This window comes from Montipora capricornis, chromosome 4, assembly GCF_036669925.1.
Source record: "Montipora capricornis isolate CH-2021 chromosome 4, ASM3666992v2, whole genome shotgun sequence".
NCBI classification, from domain to species: Eukaryota; Metazoa; Cnidaria; class Anthozoa; order Scleractinia; family Acroporidae; genus Montipora; species Montipora capricornis.
In genome coordinates, this window is record NC_090886.1 from 56,469,461 (window position 1) to 56,484,460 (window position 15,000).

Genomic DNA, 15,000 nt, shown 5'->3' on the forward strand with positions numbered 1-15,000 from the left:
TGTTGCACGACGTTGAACTGTGTGTCGTCAGTTTAACGTCTGACAATTTTACTGGTCATTGGGGGCTCTCTCGGGGGTTAAAGGATTAAGTATCTACCATGTTCTCCCCATTTGCCCCAGGGTGACCCGAAAATACTGACCCCCGGTCCATGGATCCTCCTACGGACCGGGTCCATGGACTGCCTTACGGACCGGTCCACGGACTATCTCTACGGAGCCCCTCTACGGACCACGCCAAAAAACACAGAATTAAAATTAAATAACTACTGAAAATGTGTTTATACCGGTTATCTAGATAGACCACTCTTGCCGGTGAAATCTAGCCATTACGCTCCGCAAATCAGACTAAGGCTCAGGTGTTGCCTTTTCCTTCGCTGTTGACCGGAGGCTTCGAAACTAAGTTCTTCTGCCATTTTGTTCAGGACTGAGGGATCGAGAAGCCTGGGGCAAGTTCACAAACCCGAGGGAGAATGATCCGAACAAAATGGCGGAGGGAAAGAAAGAAAATACAAGTAGAGCTTACTTATTATCAATCTTTTTCGAAGGATTCCGGTCCACAGCGAAGGAAGGGGCAATCTGTGATTAATAGACTTTGTACCCGAGCCTGAGCCTTAGTCTGTTGAATTTGCGAAGCGTTACGGTTGAGATTTCGCCGACACGAGTGACACGTGTGGTCTATCCAGACAACTGGTTAGTCAAATCTTTAGTTTTTATTTATTTTCATTTCTATGTTATTTTAAGGTGGTCTGTACAGGGGGTCCGTAGAGGTAGTCCGAGGACCGGTCCGTGAGGCAGTCCGTGGACCCAGTCCGTAGAGGAATCCATGGACCGGGGGTCAGTGTTTTCGGGTCACCCTTTGCCCCATGTCTATTTAACTAAAAGAAAAATGACAGAGACATCACAAAATGTCACCCGTCCCCTTAATTTCCAAGGTACATCTCATGTTTCCACTGACACCTTTAACATTCATTACTCTCTCGCAGGTGTGTCCGTTCGTGCACACATTGAACTTCCATTTTATACGAAGTACTTGCTAATTGCAGCATACCTGGCATCATATAACCCTGCCCACACTGACAGACGCTTCTTCACAAAGCAAGGAAAACGAAGCTTAAGCAATAGAGCAAAAGCGGCAGCTAAAGGCAAAAAATCCAACACTCAGCTTACAGGTAAGAGAGATAAATTTCATGCTGGCCTTAGAAATCGCAGTGGTGGTGCCAACAACATTATTAATTTTCAGTTGGGACAACATATTCAAATTTTCCTTGTATGGCTTACTAAAATGAGCAGTAACTTAGCGTACTTCGTATCATCCTTTATAATAGGCCATTTGCAACAATTGGTCACATGACTCATCAATGGTGAACTTGAAGCTCGAGCTTTATAAATTCCAGAAATGGAAAGAGAATTCCATACTTTTGTTTACGAACGAAAAGCTTTTGCCCTCCAGAGGAATTTTCCATAATTAAGCGCCAAAAACAGAGCTAAGATTCCTATTCTTACCAACTTTCAAACAAGCGAGAATAAGTGGGCAAGGGTAGAAATTTTAAGACTGTCAATCCGCGAAGAATAAATTTCAAAGCGGTTTGAAAACCTAGGAAAATGCAAGGATTTGTATGAAAATCATTGAAGCGCGATTGGAGGGCAAAGCCTCCTTTTCCCCTACAAATCCTTATAATTTTTTCAGCTGTAAGAACACCAGTTTAAACGATATACTTACGAAAATGGGCATGGTAGCATATTTTCAAATAATTTCATGTACTCAGCAGAGTCGTCGTGTTTGTGAAAAAGAGGTCACCTGACCAATTGTTTCAGAAGGCCATTGATTAGTCACCACTTGGACAGAAAACCTCTTCTTAACAAGGAATTTAGTTGCATGCGTTAGCGAATTTTCGTAATATGTGTTTTATCCGTTTTCAGCAAGCGCTATCGACAATCCGTGGTTTCAAAATTGTAATAAAAATGCGTAACAAAATACATTAAGAACTGCATCTTTGTAACATTTTATTGATGCTTTCTCAGGCTTTAAGCAACGTTTCAACGGCCAAAAGTATTTGTAAACTGAGTAATATGGAATCAGGCTTCTAATGGTGACCCAAACCCATAACCCTGCGATTGTGCTGAACGTGGTTCTCAGGACATCTAGATGAAGATGTAGACAAAACATTACAGAGCTTAGCGGGACGCGAACTCATGTTACCTGGCAAATTGTTTTAACAAGTGTGCAAAGAACTTAACTGTGCCGAATCAACTGACCGTCGACTGCTCTCTTTAGTTTAAATGGGGAGGGAGGGCAAAAGGGCGGAAGACTCGCAGATATCGCTTGGACTGGCTCTCAGCTCCCTCTTGTAACAATTGTCGACCTTGGTCAACTTAGGGTTGCTGCGATTTTCGAGCAAGCGAGTATAAAAGAAAGTGAAGTGTGTCCCATTGTCTTTACAAGAGATTGCGTAACTGATAAACTTACACTAACCCAAATCCCTGTTAGGTCTACTTAGAGACAAAGGCAACGGTATAAGGTACCTTTTTGACCGACCCGAGAGCATGATCGTTTAAGCGCAGACAAAACTAAAACAAAGTTCTTCACCAGGGAAGAATTCTGGTAAGTGCGTGGTCTGGGTCTTATCCCAACTACCCACACAGTTGTCAGGTGACTCAAGTTCAAACTGAACTAATTTGATAACCCTTCTTTTCTTAGGTCCTAAGAATTTCCAGTTGGATCGGCTCATGGCAATATTCTACAGTATTGTCGAGGAAAGTGTGTCCCCCTCCGCCAGTATTCTTTGTCAAATTTCATCCCTGGTTTCGTTGAATCTGCTGGCTCAAGTCACTAGCGATGACCAGATTGACTGCCCCAAGTACAAGTGCCTTGTCAACTTTCTGACCATTTCTGACATTGCTAAGCAGCTAAAGTTTGATATCATGCAGTACTTGTATGACTTCGTTTAAAGTTCCCATTGAGCATAGCTGATAGTGGTCATTGTTTCAAAATGGGTAAAAGAAATGACCTCTACCCGCACAAAGCACTGTACCTTGTATCTCTCTTACACGTAAATAATGAACCAAAGAGGTAGAGTCTTTATCAACGGAGTCAAGTTTATTCGTGCAAAGGTAAAACACACCATCAGTATATGACCAGTATTTAGAGGCTTTCGTAAAAAATCTAATCAGAGTACCAACAATAAAGTATTACATGTCATATTCATGTAAATAAATAATGCACTGTTTCTTTAGATTTTTTAAGCGAACAGTCCCTTTTTTGTCGTTTAATTGTGTTAATGATGGTTAATTTCCGTATGCTGTTGGCGGCAGTCGCTCGTCTGGGACGTCGTCAGTTTCCAGGTCTCCAAGAAGACTCTCGGATATCTTCCCTCTTAGACGACCGCCGTGCTGAAATATATCGGACGATATGAGGTCACGACATCCTTGCCTTTCGCAAGAAATGATGAATTAGTCGCAGTAACAAAACTGATACTTACAGTTTTTGGACGCTGGATTTTCGGCGGAGGAGAATACGCCAAACTCACACCTGTTGTTTTTAATAGAAAAACATTTCAAGCATGAGTGTTCCTGGTGATAAAAGTTGGCCTTTATTAATGTTCAACACAATATGTTTTCTGGGTTCATCGCCGTTTAATATTTATGACATACTGTTTTCAGTTGGACAATATTTTACCGTCTAAAAATGTCCCTCCTCATCCTTTAACCTCAACTTCAACCATATTCTCCCATGTAATGTTTAACTAACATTTCCGCCTCAGTCTTGAGAATAAAATGCAAGTCCCTGTTTAGTAAATTTTGACTAAATTGAAGTTTTCACTTGTAAGATAATATCGATGGTTGAAAGAATACAACGCTGTCTGCAATGGGAGATACCCTCCCTCCTCCTCTTGAAAAGAAAAGACAGAGATAAGTCGACAAATCCTCAACTTACCAGGATCTGGTGTGGTAGCTTGTCTTTGTGGGAACAGAACTGTAGGAGGCCAGATACCTCCCCCCACAGGATTTACCACATTAATGGGTTTGGTTGGGCGAGTGCCCAAAGAAGGAATAAATGCAGGGGAAGCCGCATACGCTTCCGGTGCTGTCTTGTACGAAGACAAAGGACGTTTATCTGTGCGAGAAGAGGGCCGTGAGCCTGAAAGTAACGAGTAAACAGACTCGTAAAGTGTACTTCAGTACTAAAAAAAAAATAGTTCATCATAAACTGTTAAATCGTTTTCGTCTCTTGGGTGGCATACGTCAGAAACATACGTAAGTTAAACAATTCCAACTCGCCTGAATAACAAATTTTCACCAGTATCACAAGTTTGTGACCTTAGGAGCACCGCCAAATATTTCTTTTATTCCTAGGCCACTTTCTGAAGCTAGTAGATACGGTTTTGACTATCGAAGTGCCAACCTTAATTGGGTTGCTTCGCAAACCAAAAATCGTCCTACCTTAAATTGTTTTATAACTTCTCTGTCTAAATGCCCTATCCTTCCTTTTGTTCTTCTAGATCGTAGTAATCAAACTTTTTCAGACATAACTGCGACTTGTGGACAGAAAATATTTCATATTTTAGCAGCACAAGGTAGGTTTTAGCAGACTTGCATGTACGCAAGGCTCTTTGGAATTGCATTTCATTTTTATATACGGTCTTTTATGAAACAATACCAATAATAGTTGTTGATTGATTAATTGAATAATCGACCGATTCGGAAATTGTTTAATTGAAGGTTAGGTTTAGAAATCAAAATGGTAAGTTTTACAAGGTCAAGAAATCCTACACTGTCAATACATACCAGCTCCAGAGCCTGGCCTTGATAGTCCGCTGATCAGATTTTGTTCATATTCATATATCTAAAACATCGGAAAACGATACATGCATTAAAGTGCCCCTGTGATCAAAAAAACCACTTCCTTTTTTCCTTCAGATTTTGAAAGTGTGTTTGCTTAACACCTGACTGGCAAAATTTTGAGCTTTGATTTTTATCCAAAGGCCGCTTACTTTGAGTGTAAGTTTTGGATTTCACGGTCCGCCATTACTCACGTTCAAAACTGACCGATTGGACCTCAGACGGTTGGATCCAGGGAAAAGTGACGTCAGAGGCTCACTAGCTTAAACTTTCAGCGTGTGAACGCAGCTTATTATATGTGCAAAGCGTGAGTTTAAAAGTCTGAAAGCCCAAAACCCCCGTGCTGCATATTAATTCTGCGGCGTACACACGTATTGCATTCTTAAACTGGTGAGCCATTCTCCACGATCCAGCTCTCTCAAGAACATAATGTTAGTAATGGCGGACCATTAAATAGGAAAATAGAGGTGTCTTTTTGAAATCAAGGCTTAAAACGTGGGTCACTTAGTGTTTTGTTAACATAGTTCTGAAATCCAAAGAAAAATATGAATTGATTTTTTGGTCACAGGGGCACTTTAATCAAAGTTTGAAGAAACGTTAAAACAAAGGGAAGTGTATGACGGTTAGCACTCTTCAAGTGAGAAAAGAAAATCAACCAGCGCACAAGACATTTTTACCGTTAAAAAAAAAGAGACATTTGAGGGTAGTTTTGTAATTTTTTTGAAATAAAAACCAACTATCGTTGGATTAAATTCACCCAACTTGCAGTGGAAAAGTGAATTGGTTCACGTAATGATACCTTTTTATGCTAATGTAATAAATTTCACCTGTCTTTGAAGATCCTCAACTCGTTCAAAAGCATCAAGTTTAAGATGGCGCTCATGATCCAGTTGTAACATCATATGCTTCAAAGCCTGAAGAGATGACGAAAACTTATTCCAAAGACCTTCACTGGCTTAGATAGAGAGACGTGGTCCAAAAGATATCCGCAAAGTTTTGACGCACAATATTTAAAATAATGTATGTACTCTCAACGGCAGCCCCAGTTAATCAAGATTGGTCGCAACGCTCATTTTCAAGCGACAAATTTTCATACGCATGCGTTTGTTCTGACTTGAGTGACTTGAGCATAACAGGTACCCTTCAGTTGCGCTATATGATGTAACTAGCGTTGTGCATTACCTTCTTAGACTGCTCTTGCGCAAAAAGATTCCTACGCTGATCTCTGTCCAAATTTTCTGAAGAAAAACGATAAAATGTCGTTCGTCAATACTACCATTTGCGTCCATCCTTGAAGTGTGACGAATTTTGTGCGTAGTTTTACTTTTCAAACGTTAACGGTTTAGTCTCATACCTGTCACGTTTTACCAATGAAACGTTGGCAGTCAGGTCACGAAATTGATAACGTTTTTGGCGCCAAAAGATCATGTTTTGTTCACGTGCTGTGCATGTTTTCAAGTTTCACATCCAGTGAAGGCAGGTTCACGTGCGAAGCAACTATGGAGTCGGAAATGCAAGTGCAAGTCGAAATTGGTGATACGAGGAGGGTTTTTTTATGGCTCCGCCAAAAACTGTTGACGAGTTGAACAATGCCATAACAAGTAATATTCCTAAGATGCGTTTTTTAACGTTCGGGATACTGTATGAAAATGACGAAGGAGAGTATGTAGTTTTGAATAACGATGCAATTAGCCTGAGAATTGCCATTTCCACGTCAAAACTAATTGTAGGAACAGACATTCAGCGACTCAAGCTAAGAGTATTCGAGGGTTCTTCACCTTCTGTGAAAGCAAAGCCTGTCGAGAGGGCTGAACCATCCAGTCAATCTAGCTCTACTGAAGGACGGCCCTAAGCCCGGGTTTCTCTCAATAGAGATATCCTCAACTACGTTGATGGTGGTGGGCAAGATTCGACAACGACCACAGAAATCATTGAAACGCGTACAAATCAACATGAAAAGTCGTCTTTATGCAGTGAAAGAACTCCTCTTGAAAGGTACATCATAAAAACTGAAGAAAGAATTGAACAGAAGAGGTCCCAGATTCAGCAACTGCGCGAGAAAGTACACGAAACTGAAATGAAACTAGAAAGAGTTAAGTCTGATCCTCGAGATGGAAATATTTGCAGAAGTTGCCATTTGCGTTTAGGACACTCTGCTCGTACGTGCGTGTACGGGAAATGCTCCTCTGTCTTTAAGTGTGGAGAGGAAAAATTTCATCCTGGTGAACTCAACGTGAAAGAAATGCGTTGTCAAATCAAGAGACATCAAAGTGAGCTTAACAGGTTATTCGAAGAGTTGGAAAGTAAAAAGAGTGCTGTAGAAAGAATGAAAGACAAAGTACAAAACCGCATCGAGAGTGACTTGTTCGAAGTGAACAAGGCGGCATACCTTGTGAACGGCACCAAACACTGGTCATTATTACGTAAACATGTTTACCTCGTGGAGGAATACTGTAAGAAGAACTTTAGAGGAAAAATACCTGGGAAACAAGACATCGGAAATATTTTAGAAAAAGCTCTTACTGACAATAATTCTGGCAGTCTTGCATTTTCTAGGTCAAAGCAGGGCGGCAGCCGCAAGCGTGAAAATCCAGCAAAACCGTCCCTTGAGCGGTATGGTGTAGAATTCCCCAGTAGTAAACATGCATGTAACAGTTCTAGTGATGGGGCAATTTCTTCACAAATTTTGTATACTGCTCCAAGAAATAAGGGGGAAGAGGCCGAGCAGTTAGCAATGGTGATCCGGGAAAGCCTGCGGGAACAGTCTACAAGCGAAAATAGCGTAAACACAAGTTACTCTTATGACTTCTTGCCACCTCCACACCCAGCAGTTTTTCCTTCGGGCGTCCGTTTCCCTGTAGCAGTAGGTGCAATGGGTCAGTCACTCACAAGCAAGTATTCAATGCAATATCCTCCCGATCCGTGTAACACATGTACTGCGACCTGTACTACAAGTACAAACAGTACGAAAACTGTAGAATTCAACCGGTCAATTAGTACTAAACAGGAGTCGAGTGATGCTTGTGAATATGAAGCTGCATCTCTATTGTTAAACTTATCAGGAACTCGTCATAGCGGGAACTGAAGACTTTCGTTGGTGTTTTAATATTTTCATATTGTACATCTTTCATGTAAAATTAAATTAATCAGTCGAGTTGTTGTTGACAGGTTCCGCGTTGAGTTTTTTGTGTCAAGAAAGAGAACTTTGTACACACGAGCCGTTGAAAAAGACAGAAAGTGAAAACTATGTTTTATACCTTTTGAAAAAAATAAATATTTTCTTTTCAGAAAAACTACGTTTCTTGATATCCTAATGACAATCAAATCATCTCTTTTAACCTATGACAGTGTCTGCGATGTTATAACCTGGGCGGTACAAAAAGTACTCAGATCTGGCAAAATATATACGCTTATTTTTATTGTCAACACAACTTTTGGTATAGAAAAACTACATTTCCTGACACTGATAACCAAGGCATGGGGTTTCGCGGTAATTTTTGTACCCTCTGCGCTGAAATTCAAGTTAAATATGTGTTCATTTGTATTTGAAGGACGCGTGCAATTTAAAATAACAATGAACTCAGTGGCACGTACACTGGCAATATATATATATCTATGGCTTCTCCGTTTGCCATGATATGTCCATCGGGCACCACTAATACCGGTCTACTACAAACTTTTCTGGGAAATGTGAACTTGAATAACTTCATTTACATTGAAAGGTTCAACGGCATTTCGGAGAAAAAAATTGCACACTACCGACATACGTTATATTATACAGTCCTCATACAAACAGGTAATCTGTAGCTTCGTAAAATCCAGCCATATCCCGTGCTCTGATAGTCTCAACTGCTTCTGCTATTGCTAAATTAATATTGGAATGAACAAGTTCCTTCAAGTTACCATTCAATTCACATTTAATTTTATTAAAACAAAGCTCTATTGGGTTAAGATCTGGAGAATATGAAGGCGTATATAACAACTCAATTCCCATGGTACCAAACCATTCTTCCAAAATCTCACCTCCTTCAAAATGATGAGAAGATAAATTATCCATAATAACAATGTCACCGACTTCGAGACACGGTCTACCCGTCTCAATGTTTACACTTTCACCTGCCTCTTGAAAAAATGAAAGAAAACGGGCTGTGTTTGTAGCCCCGCTTACGATACTATAATACTCTGGGCCATTCAGAGAAACCAGCATATTTAAAGTTGTATTCGGAGATTCGAGTTTCCTTCCCACTTCTACACATCGTGATCCTTTCGGGCTGTGTCCATACGTGCGAGTTCCCACGTCAGGAATCTTTATTCCCGCTTCGTCGAAAAATTTCAGGTTCCTTGGATCTTTTGAAGATACGTAATTGATAAACAGCTGAGTATAAAATAAGTTATCTGGGGTGAATCGCTCCATTGCCACTTTTGTAAGTTTTTTTCGTGAATACTGGTCACCGGAAGGTAGCCTGCTTTTTATGGCTCGTGAAACGGCCGACATTGAAATTTCTTGTCCTCCAAGTTGTTCTAACTCCTCCATTATTTCAGAAAGGGACATGGATGGAGAGTGGAGCTTCAAAACTTCAATGAGTTCGCGGTCATCTTCCTTTAGTTTTTCGAATGTCAAGCCTCCTTTAGGTTTCGGCGTTGTTATCATTTCTTCGCAATATCTAAACCACACCGATTTTACCGTGTTTACAGAAACACGCAACTCCCTTGCAAATTGTGTAACACTCCGTGGAATATAACCCGTAATTCTGTCGCCTCCGTCTCTGATAATGCTATCAATGATCAAGAATTTAAGACCTTGAGCCAATGCCACTCCAGGTCTGTAACTTCTGCCAAATTGGTTCACTTTTCTCGCCTCCATTCTAGTAAGCTTACCTTTAGTAATGTGTTTTAATGCCTAATTCATATATGTTGGAACAAGGGATATCTTCGGGGATCTCTAGCTAAGTTTGAAACGTTATTTGTAACAGGCCTTTTTCGATATATTAAAATTCAGCTTGAAAGAAAGGTTTAGAGGACAAAGACAAAGAAAAGTAGATGATATGTAAATATTTTTCACATTCATTCAAAGGTGCCTTAGAATCAATCTGAATATATGGCCTATAGGAGGTTTTCACGTGACATCATCGCCGCAATGCTGGTGGACGAAAACAAAAGATCTCTCATCAGCTTCTTTAGTTCGTCCACCAGAAGTCGTAGATTTCTCTATTGTTATGGGTTTCCTTAGTGGTTGGTTGAAAACGTCCTATTACATGTAATGATGGCACGAAATTCTTCACTTTTAATATTCCTCCGCGAAACCATTGTTTCCTTCAGGAAATTTGTTATCCATGCAGTATTGAGTAATGATAAAATACAAGGACACTTCTTACTTATTTAAGCAAGTCGTTTCAATTACTTTACCTCTACGTATAACCAGGTAGTTGGCATCGTAAATGAAACAAAAATAGCATTACTTACGCGTCAGAAGACGAAGCTGTAACTCTTTCTCTTCCAGATCTGAAATCTGAAAGAAATACAACAATTTAACGGTGCGCTATTTTGTTCACAATTAAGGACGGTGCCTACTAATTAACGATATTTTTGCCCCGGTGTGTGATTATGCAGGAAATGTAGATCTCAACGAGTGTTATTGAAATCCAAAAAGAAAATTGGGGGTAACCACGCATTTTTCAAAGATAATTCATGAATAATATTTGTAAAAATCTTTAAAATACAAAGCAATGTATGGCGTTCTTACTCAAATTGAAGCTTAATTATCTCTGACAAATGCATGGTTACCCCCAATTTTCTTTTTGGATACCAAGAGTACTTACTAAGGTCTACTTTTTCCGTATAGTTTTAAACCGCGCAAAAATATCGCTATATTAGTAAGCATCACCGATAGGAAATCCGACCGTCTCGAGATGCGCAGAACGTATGCGCAATAACAATAGTAGGCACCGTCCTTAAATGAGCCTAACGATGTAACAAGATTGAACTAATGAAAGGCCTCGACAAACCAGTTTATCGATGTTTGTAGATTTTGCCAATTCCAGTTGTCTCATGCTGTTGGCCTCTTGCATCTGAGCGTGCATTTTCTGAAGCTTCGTTTTTTGCTACGAAGGGAGAAAGAAAAGAACATTTTTACGACAGCACAGGAATACCCCTAAATAAATGAAGCCCCTGCATTGTTCTTGGGAGGCGCGGTGGCCTCATGGTTAGTGCGCTCGACTCCGGATCGAGTGGTCCGGGTTCGGGGCCTGGCAGGGGACATTGTGTTGTGTTCTTGGGCAAGACACTTTACTCTCACGGTGCCTCTCTCCACCCAGGTGTATAAATGGGTACCGGCGTAATGCTGGGGGTAACCCTGCGATGGACTAGCATCCCATCCAGGGGGGAGTACAAATACTCCTAGTCGCTTCATGCTACAGAAACCGGAGATAAGCGCCGGCCTGATGAGCCTTCTGGCTCGTAAGCGGAGACTTTACCTGCATTGTTCTTACCTAAAACAGCGAATTATTTTCGTCTTGCATCTTTGTACAATAGACAGTTGATTTGTTTTTTCGGCCTCTTATTGTACCAAATCAATTCTCCGACATAATCAATGAAATAATCCTTTTTTGAAAGTGTGTGGTGACTTAAATACAAGGGGAACCGGGACTGACAATGTTTATATACGTATCCCTTGGGAACAACTTTACTCTTACCTCACATTGTAGTTTTTTGCGCAATTTCTGGCACTCGCGTTCCACTTCCGAAAGAGCCTGAAACATAAGCAATTAAAATTATTATACATTGAAGTCACTATCTCTCTTCTGATTGGCCGAAAGCCGCGGTACAGTGAATTTTCGAAATCAGCGCCTGTGACGCCATCTTGCTACAGATTGTACAATAATCATGCCAAGGACACTCAAGGTCACGGGTAATCATGTCATTTATTATATAAGACTTGCTCCGTGAGCGGGCAAGATCGACCAAATCCCGCGCTGTGATTGGCTACCCGAGCGGGCAAGATGGAGCTATACTTCCTGCTCGGGATTTCTCGCTTGGTCCCGCAAGATCAAAGATGATTTTTTTGGTGTTTTATCCCATATAATAAATCCTTTATTGGCCTCGTTCTTTCTTTGCTTACTCATGTCAAGTTCGCACGCTTTGTGTTGCTTGCCGTCAGTTTTCTTCAGTTAGACTTATTACTATTTACTTTTATTTAATTTTTCACATAATTTTTGTTTAATGCTTAGAATTTTTTGTCAATGGAATTGTGCCGCTGATTTGTATATTTTTACGTGTTTAGAAATAAATTATCAGTTCCACCCACTGTCGTGACCATTTTTTTTTTCGTTCAATGTATAATAAAACAATTTTTAGATTCGGGTTTTGTGATATCCAGAATAATCAAGGTCGAGGTAGGGCTTCGGCGTCGGCTGATAACCCTTACCGAGACCTTGATCATTCTGGATATCACAAAAACCTCATCCAATAATTGTTTATAAAATGAAAGATCAAGGGATGAAAAAGTACATGGTCACAATGACCTCAAAAGCACAGTTGAATTTAAGAGGCAACTCCCCACCTTTCTCAGAGCAGCCTGTTCCTGCTTGAAGAGAATCTCTTTTTCCTCTGCAATCTTTTTTACCTCTAGGCATTCTCTTTTGGCTTTGTCAGCTTCTTCTCGTAAACTCTCCACCTTTAACAAAATTCTCAATTTATAGCTGTTGCAAAGAGGGAGCTAACTGCTACCACTAGGAGTGCGTTTGTTTGGCTTAAATATGAAATTTAGAGCGATTTTGATCTTGTAATACGATAACTCCCACGAAATCAGAGCTATCGTTAACTAAAAGTAACTTCTTCCTGATTTGCATTTAAATATTACTCTTAAATCGCGAACCTCCCAATAGAAGCCGAACCTTTGCTGACTACCCTTGAAAGCTCAAGTTATCGGGAATTAATTTTGCTTAAATGGCGTACTTATGTTTGCATTTATCCATCTATTCCTTTGGTGCGGGCCGCAATAAAACCTCATTTTTTAAAAATTAATTAAAGGGCAACTGACGGAAAAATTACTATATATTTTTTATTATCGATTTGATTAGTCGTTAGTGCAAATACTCGCTTTTGGCAAAAGTGTGACTTCAAAAACGAAGGAGATAGGCTAATAGACTTGTATTAATGGACGACACAAAATGTCTGACTTGAACAAGAAGAGGTCAGTCACCTGATCAAAATTAAAAAAACGAAGAGATGGGTTATAAATGGCTTCTTACCGAGTCATGGTAACGTATAAAGAGGCGAGTTCGCTTCCAGTTATTCATTGTCTTTATTTTCAGGAACTGAATATCAAAGAAATAACATACAAAGGATCATATTTACTGTTCATGCTCTATTTTCAAATTAAAATTACCGCTCTTAAAAGCAAAAATTCTATAACCTAAAGACGCATGCATTTTTTGACGTTTTACATCAATAGTCTCTGAAGTTACTGACCAGTTGTCCCAGATGCTTGTTTTCCTCCTGTAGTCCTCTTATCTGTTCAGCTTTGGCCAACACTTGCCTCGAGGCTGCTTCACGTTCCTCTGCAACGTCAACTACTAAAGCTTACACTATGTCCAGAACAGGAATTAAAGTTCAATCAAATGTTTTACGTTATAATCACAAGGTACCATATTGTCCAAAGGGAACATAGGACGCTTTCCATTCGACCAAAAATTTCGAAAACTGAGTAAGAAATCTAATTTGACCTGAAATATTCCGGGAAAAAATCGGTAATTTGATCATACCTCGCGAAGTGGTCCCAAAGTTCCGAAATTCCGGAACAACCGGAAAACCGCATTCCATCGGTTCATTCCTCCTCGAGCGAATGTGCCGTTTACATTTTGGGGCAATACTCCTTGATGTGATTGGTTTGGAGTGGCCAACCGGAAATGCTGTGCCATTTGCCAGTTGAAGTTAGGGAGCGTTCACAAAAGACTTGTTGGGGGGGGGGGGGGGGGAAGGAAAATTGATGAGAAATTCTCTACTATCTAAAACATTTTGGAGGACCCCTACTTGGTACATTAAACATTTTCAGGGACTCCCTTTTAGTACCCCAAAAATTTGAGACACCCCCCAACCTACCTCATGGCCAAAAACCAATACACACTGCAGAAGTCAGAGGAACGAGTGAAACAAATTAAGGCAAAAACAGAAAAACGCCTCTAAGGAGCATACTGAACAATCTAAAAAGAAACGCAAGGCAAACGAAGCCTTTAGAAAGCCAGCTATCTCAGTGATACATGGCACAACCTAACGGGCGTTCAAGAACAAAAAGATCCCGGGCCCAGGTCAACGCTTTAAAAGCAGAATCACTTGCTTATACCACCTACAAGCCTATCAGTTGAGACTAGAAATAAATTGATGAAAAAGCCTGAGGCCAAAAGGTCACATTCACATTCACGAGCTGTAGAGAAAATCAACACCAAGAAACTAGAAATATATCATCACAGCTGTATGAAGGTCCAAATCTTAAGTCTCATTCAAATATGTACTCGAGAGAGCAAAACTATGAGAAAGGAAAAGCAAACCAGACCACATGCAAGGGAGTCGTGTGGGCCTGTCAACCTATTTTACACACTTGATCATTATATTTTGTTAAATTGTGTTTACATTGGCTAATGACTATTTTTGTTTTCATTATTTAAGGTACCCTCCTTGAGAGTGTTTATATTTTTTTAAACACCCCCCTTTTTACCTCTAGTTTTTTTTGGGGACCCCCTAATTTCTCATCAGTCTCCCCAACAAGTTTTTGTGAACCCTCCCTTATCGAAATTTTTAACTGAACCTTTTGCTCGAATGGAAAGCGCCCAAGGATCGCTGCCTTCGCTACAATGCTTCAGTAAGAAGTCAACTAAACAGATTACAGTTGTGATCAAGACAGTTGAATAAAAACAGGAATACTCATTGCATAGCCTTTAAAAGGATAGAATTTGACGGTTCAGAGCAACCTTTTAGAGTTCCAGACTTCTCTCGGAGTTTCTTCATATCTTCTACAGCTTTACGTCGCACATCATCCAAACCCTCATGCACGTCATCATGAAGAAGCAACCTTGATGGAAAACCAAAAAAGATCACAACCAGAGCTGAAACTCTATGGTAGCGAATTTTAAGAAAACGACGAAACCTTTGAGTTTATAAAACATG

The 15,000-nt window shown here is 40.2% G+C and overlaps 2 protein-coding genes across 4 annotated transcripts in view; one reads left to right on the forward strand and one right to left on the reverse strand.

Annotated features, from left to right (window-relative positions):
* The window catches only part of LOC138047612 (origin recognition complex subunit 5-like), a 10,740-nt gene extending 7,522 nt beyond the window's left edge, over window positions 1–3,218 (forward strand). The window contains exons 4-5 of one of the 2 annotated variants that reach the window (XM_068894538.1): window positions 1,044–1,169; window positions 2,699–3,101. In XM_068894538.1, the coding sequence (XP_068750639.1) occupies window positions 1,044–1,169; window positions 2,699–2,949 (377 nt within the window). In that variant the 3' untranslated portion in view covers window positions 2,950–3,101. Of the gene's footprint in view, window positions 1–983; window positions 1,170–2,698 lie in introns of both variants that reach the window. The other variant, XM_068894537.1, reaches the window with a different exon arrangement.
* A 33-nt stretch (window positions 3,219–3,251) lies between these two features.
* The window catches only part of LOC138047609 (uncharacterized), a 100,559-nt gene continuing 88,810 nt past the window's right edge, over window positions 3,252–15,000 (reverse strand). For both annotated transcript variants that reach the window (XM_068894533.1, XM_068894534.1), the window contains exons 54-66: window positions 14,805–14,905; window positions 13,309–13,397; window positions 13,089–13,154; window positions 12,398–12,511; window positions 11,532–11,588; window positions 10,845–10,940; window positions 10,303–10,348; window positions 6,022–6,077; window positions 5,667–5,753; window positions 4,786–4,843; window positions 3,935–4,138; window positions 3,480–3,529; window positions 3,252–3,390 (exon numbers count right to left, since the gene is read on the reverse strand). In XM_068894533.1, coding sequence (XP_068750634.1) covers window positions 3,286–3,390; window positions 3,480–3,529; window positions 3,935–4,138; window positions 4,786–4,843; window positions 5,667–5,753; window positions 6,022–6,077; window positions 10,303–10,348; window positions 10,845–10,940; window positions 11,532–11,588; window positions 12,398–12,511; window positions 13,089–13,154; window positions 13,309–13,397; window positions 14,805–14,905 — 1,129 coding nt within the window. In that variant the 3' untranslated portion in view covers window positions 3,252–3,285. The remainder of the gene's footprint in view (window positions 3,391–3,479; window positions 3,530–3,934; window positions 4,139–4,785; window positions 4,844–5,666; window positions 5,754–6,021; window positions 6,078–10,302; window positions 10,349–10,844; window positions 10,941–11,531; window positions 11,589–12,397; window positions 12,512–13,088; window positions 13,155–13,308; window positions 13,398–14,804; window positions 14,906–15,000) is intronic.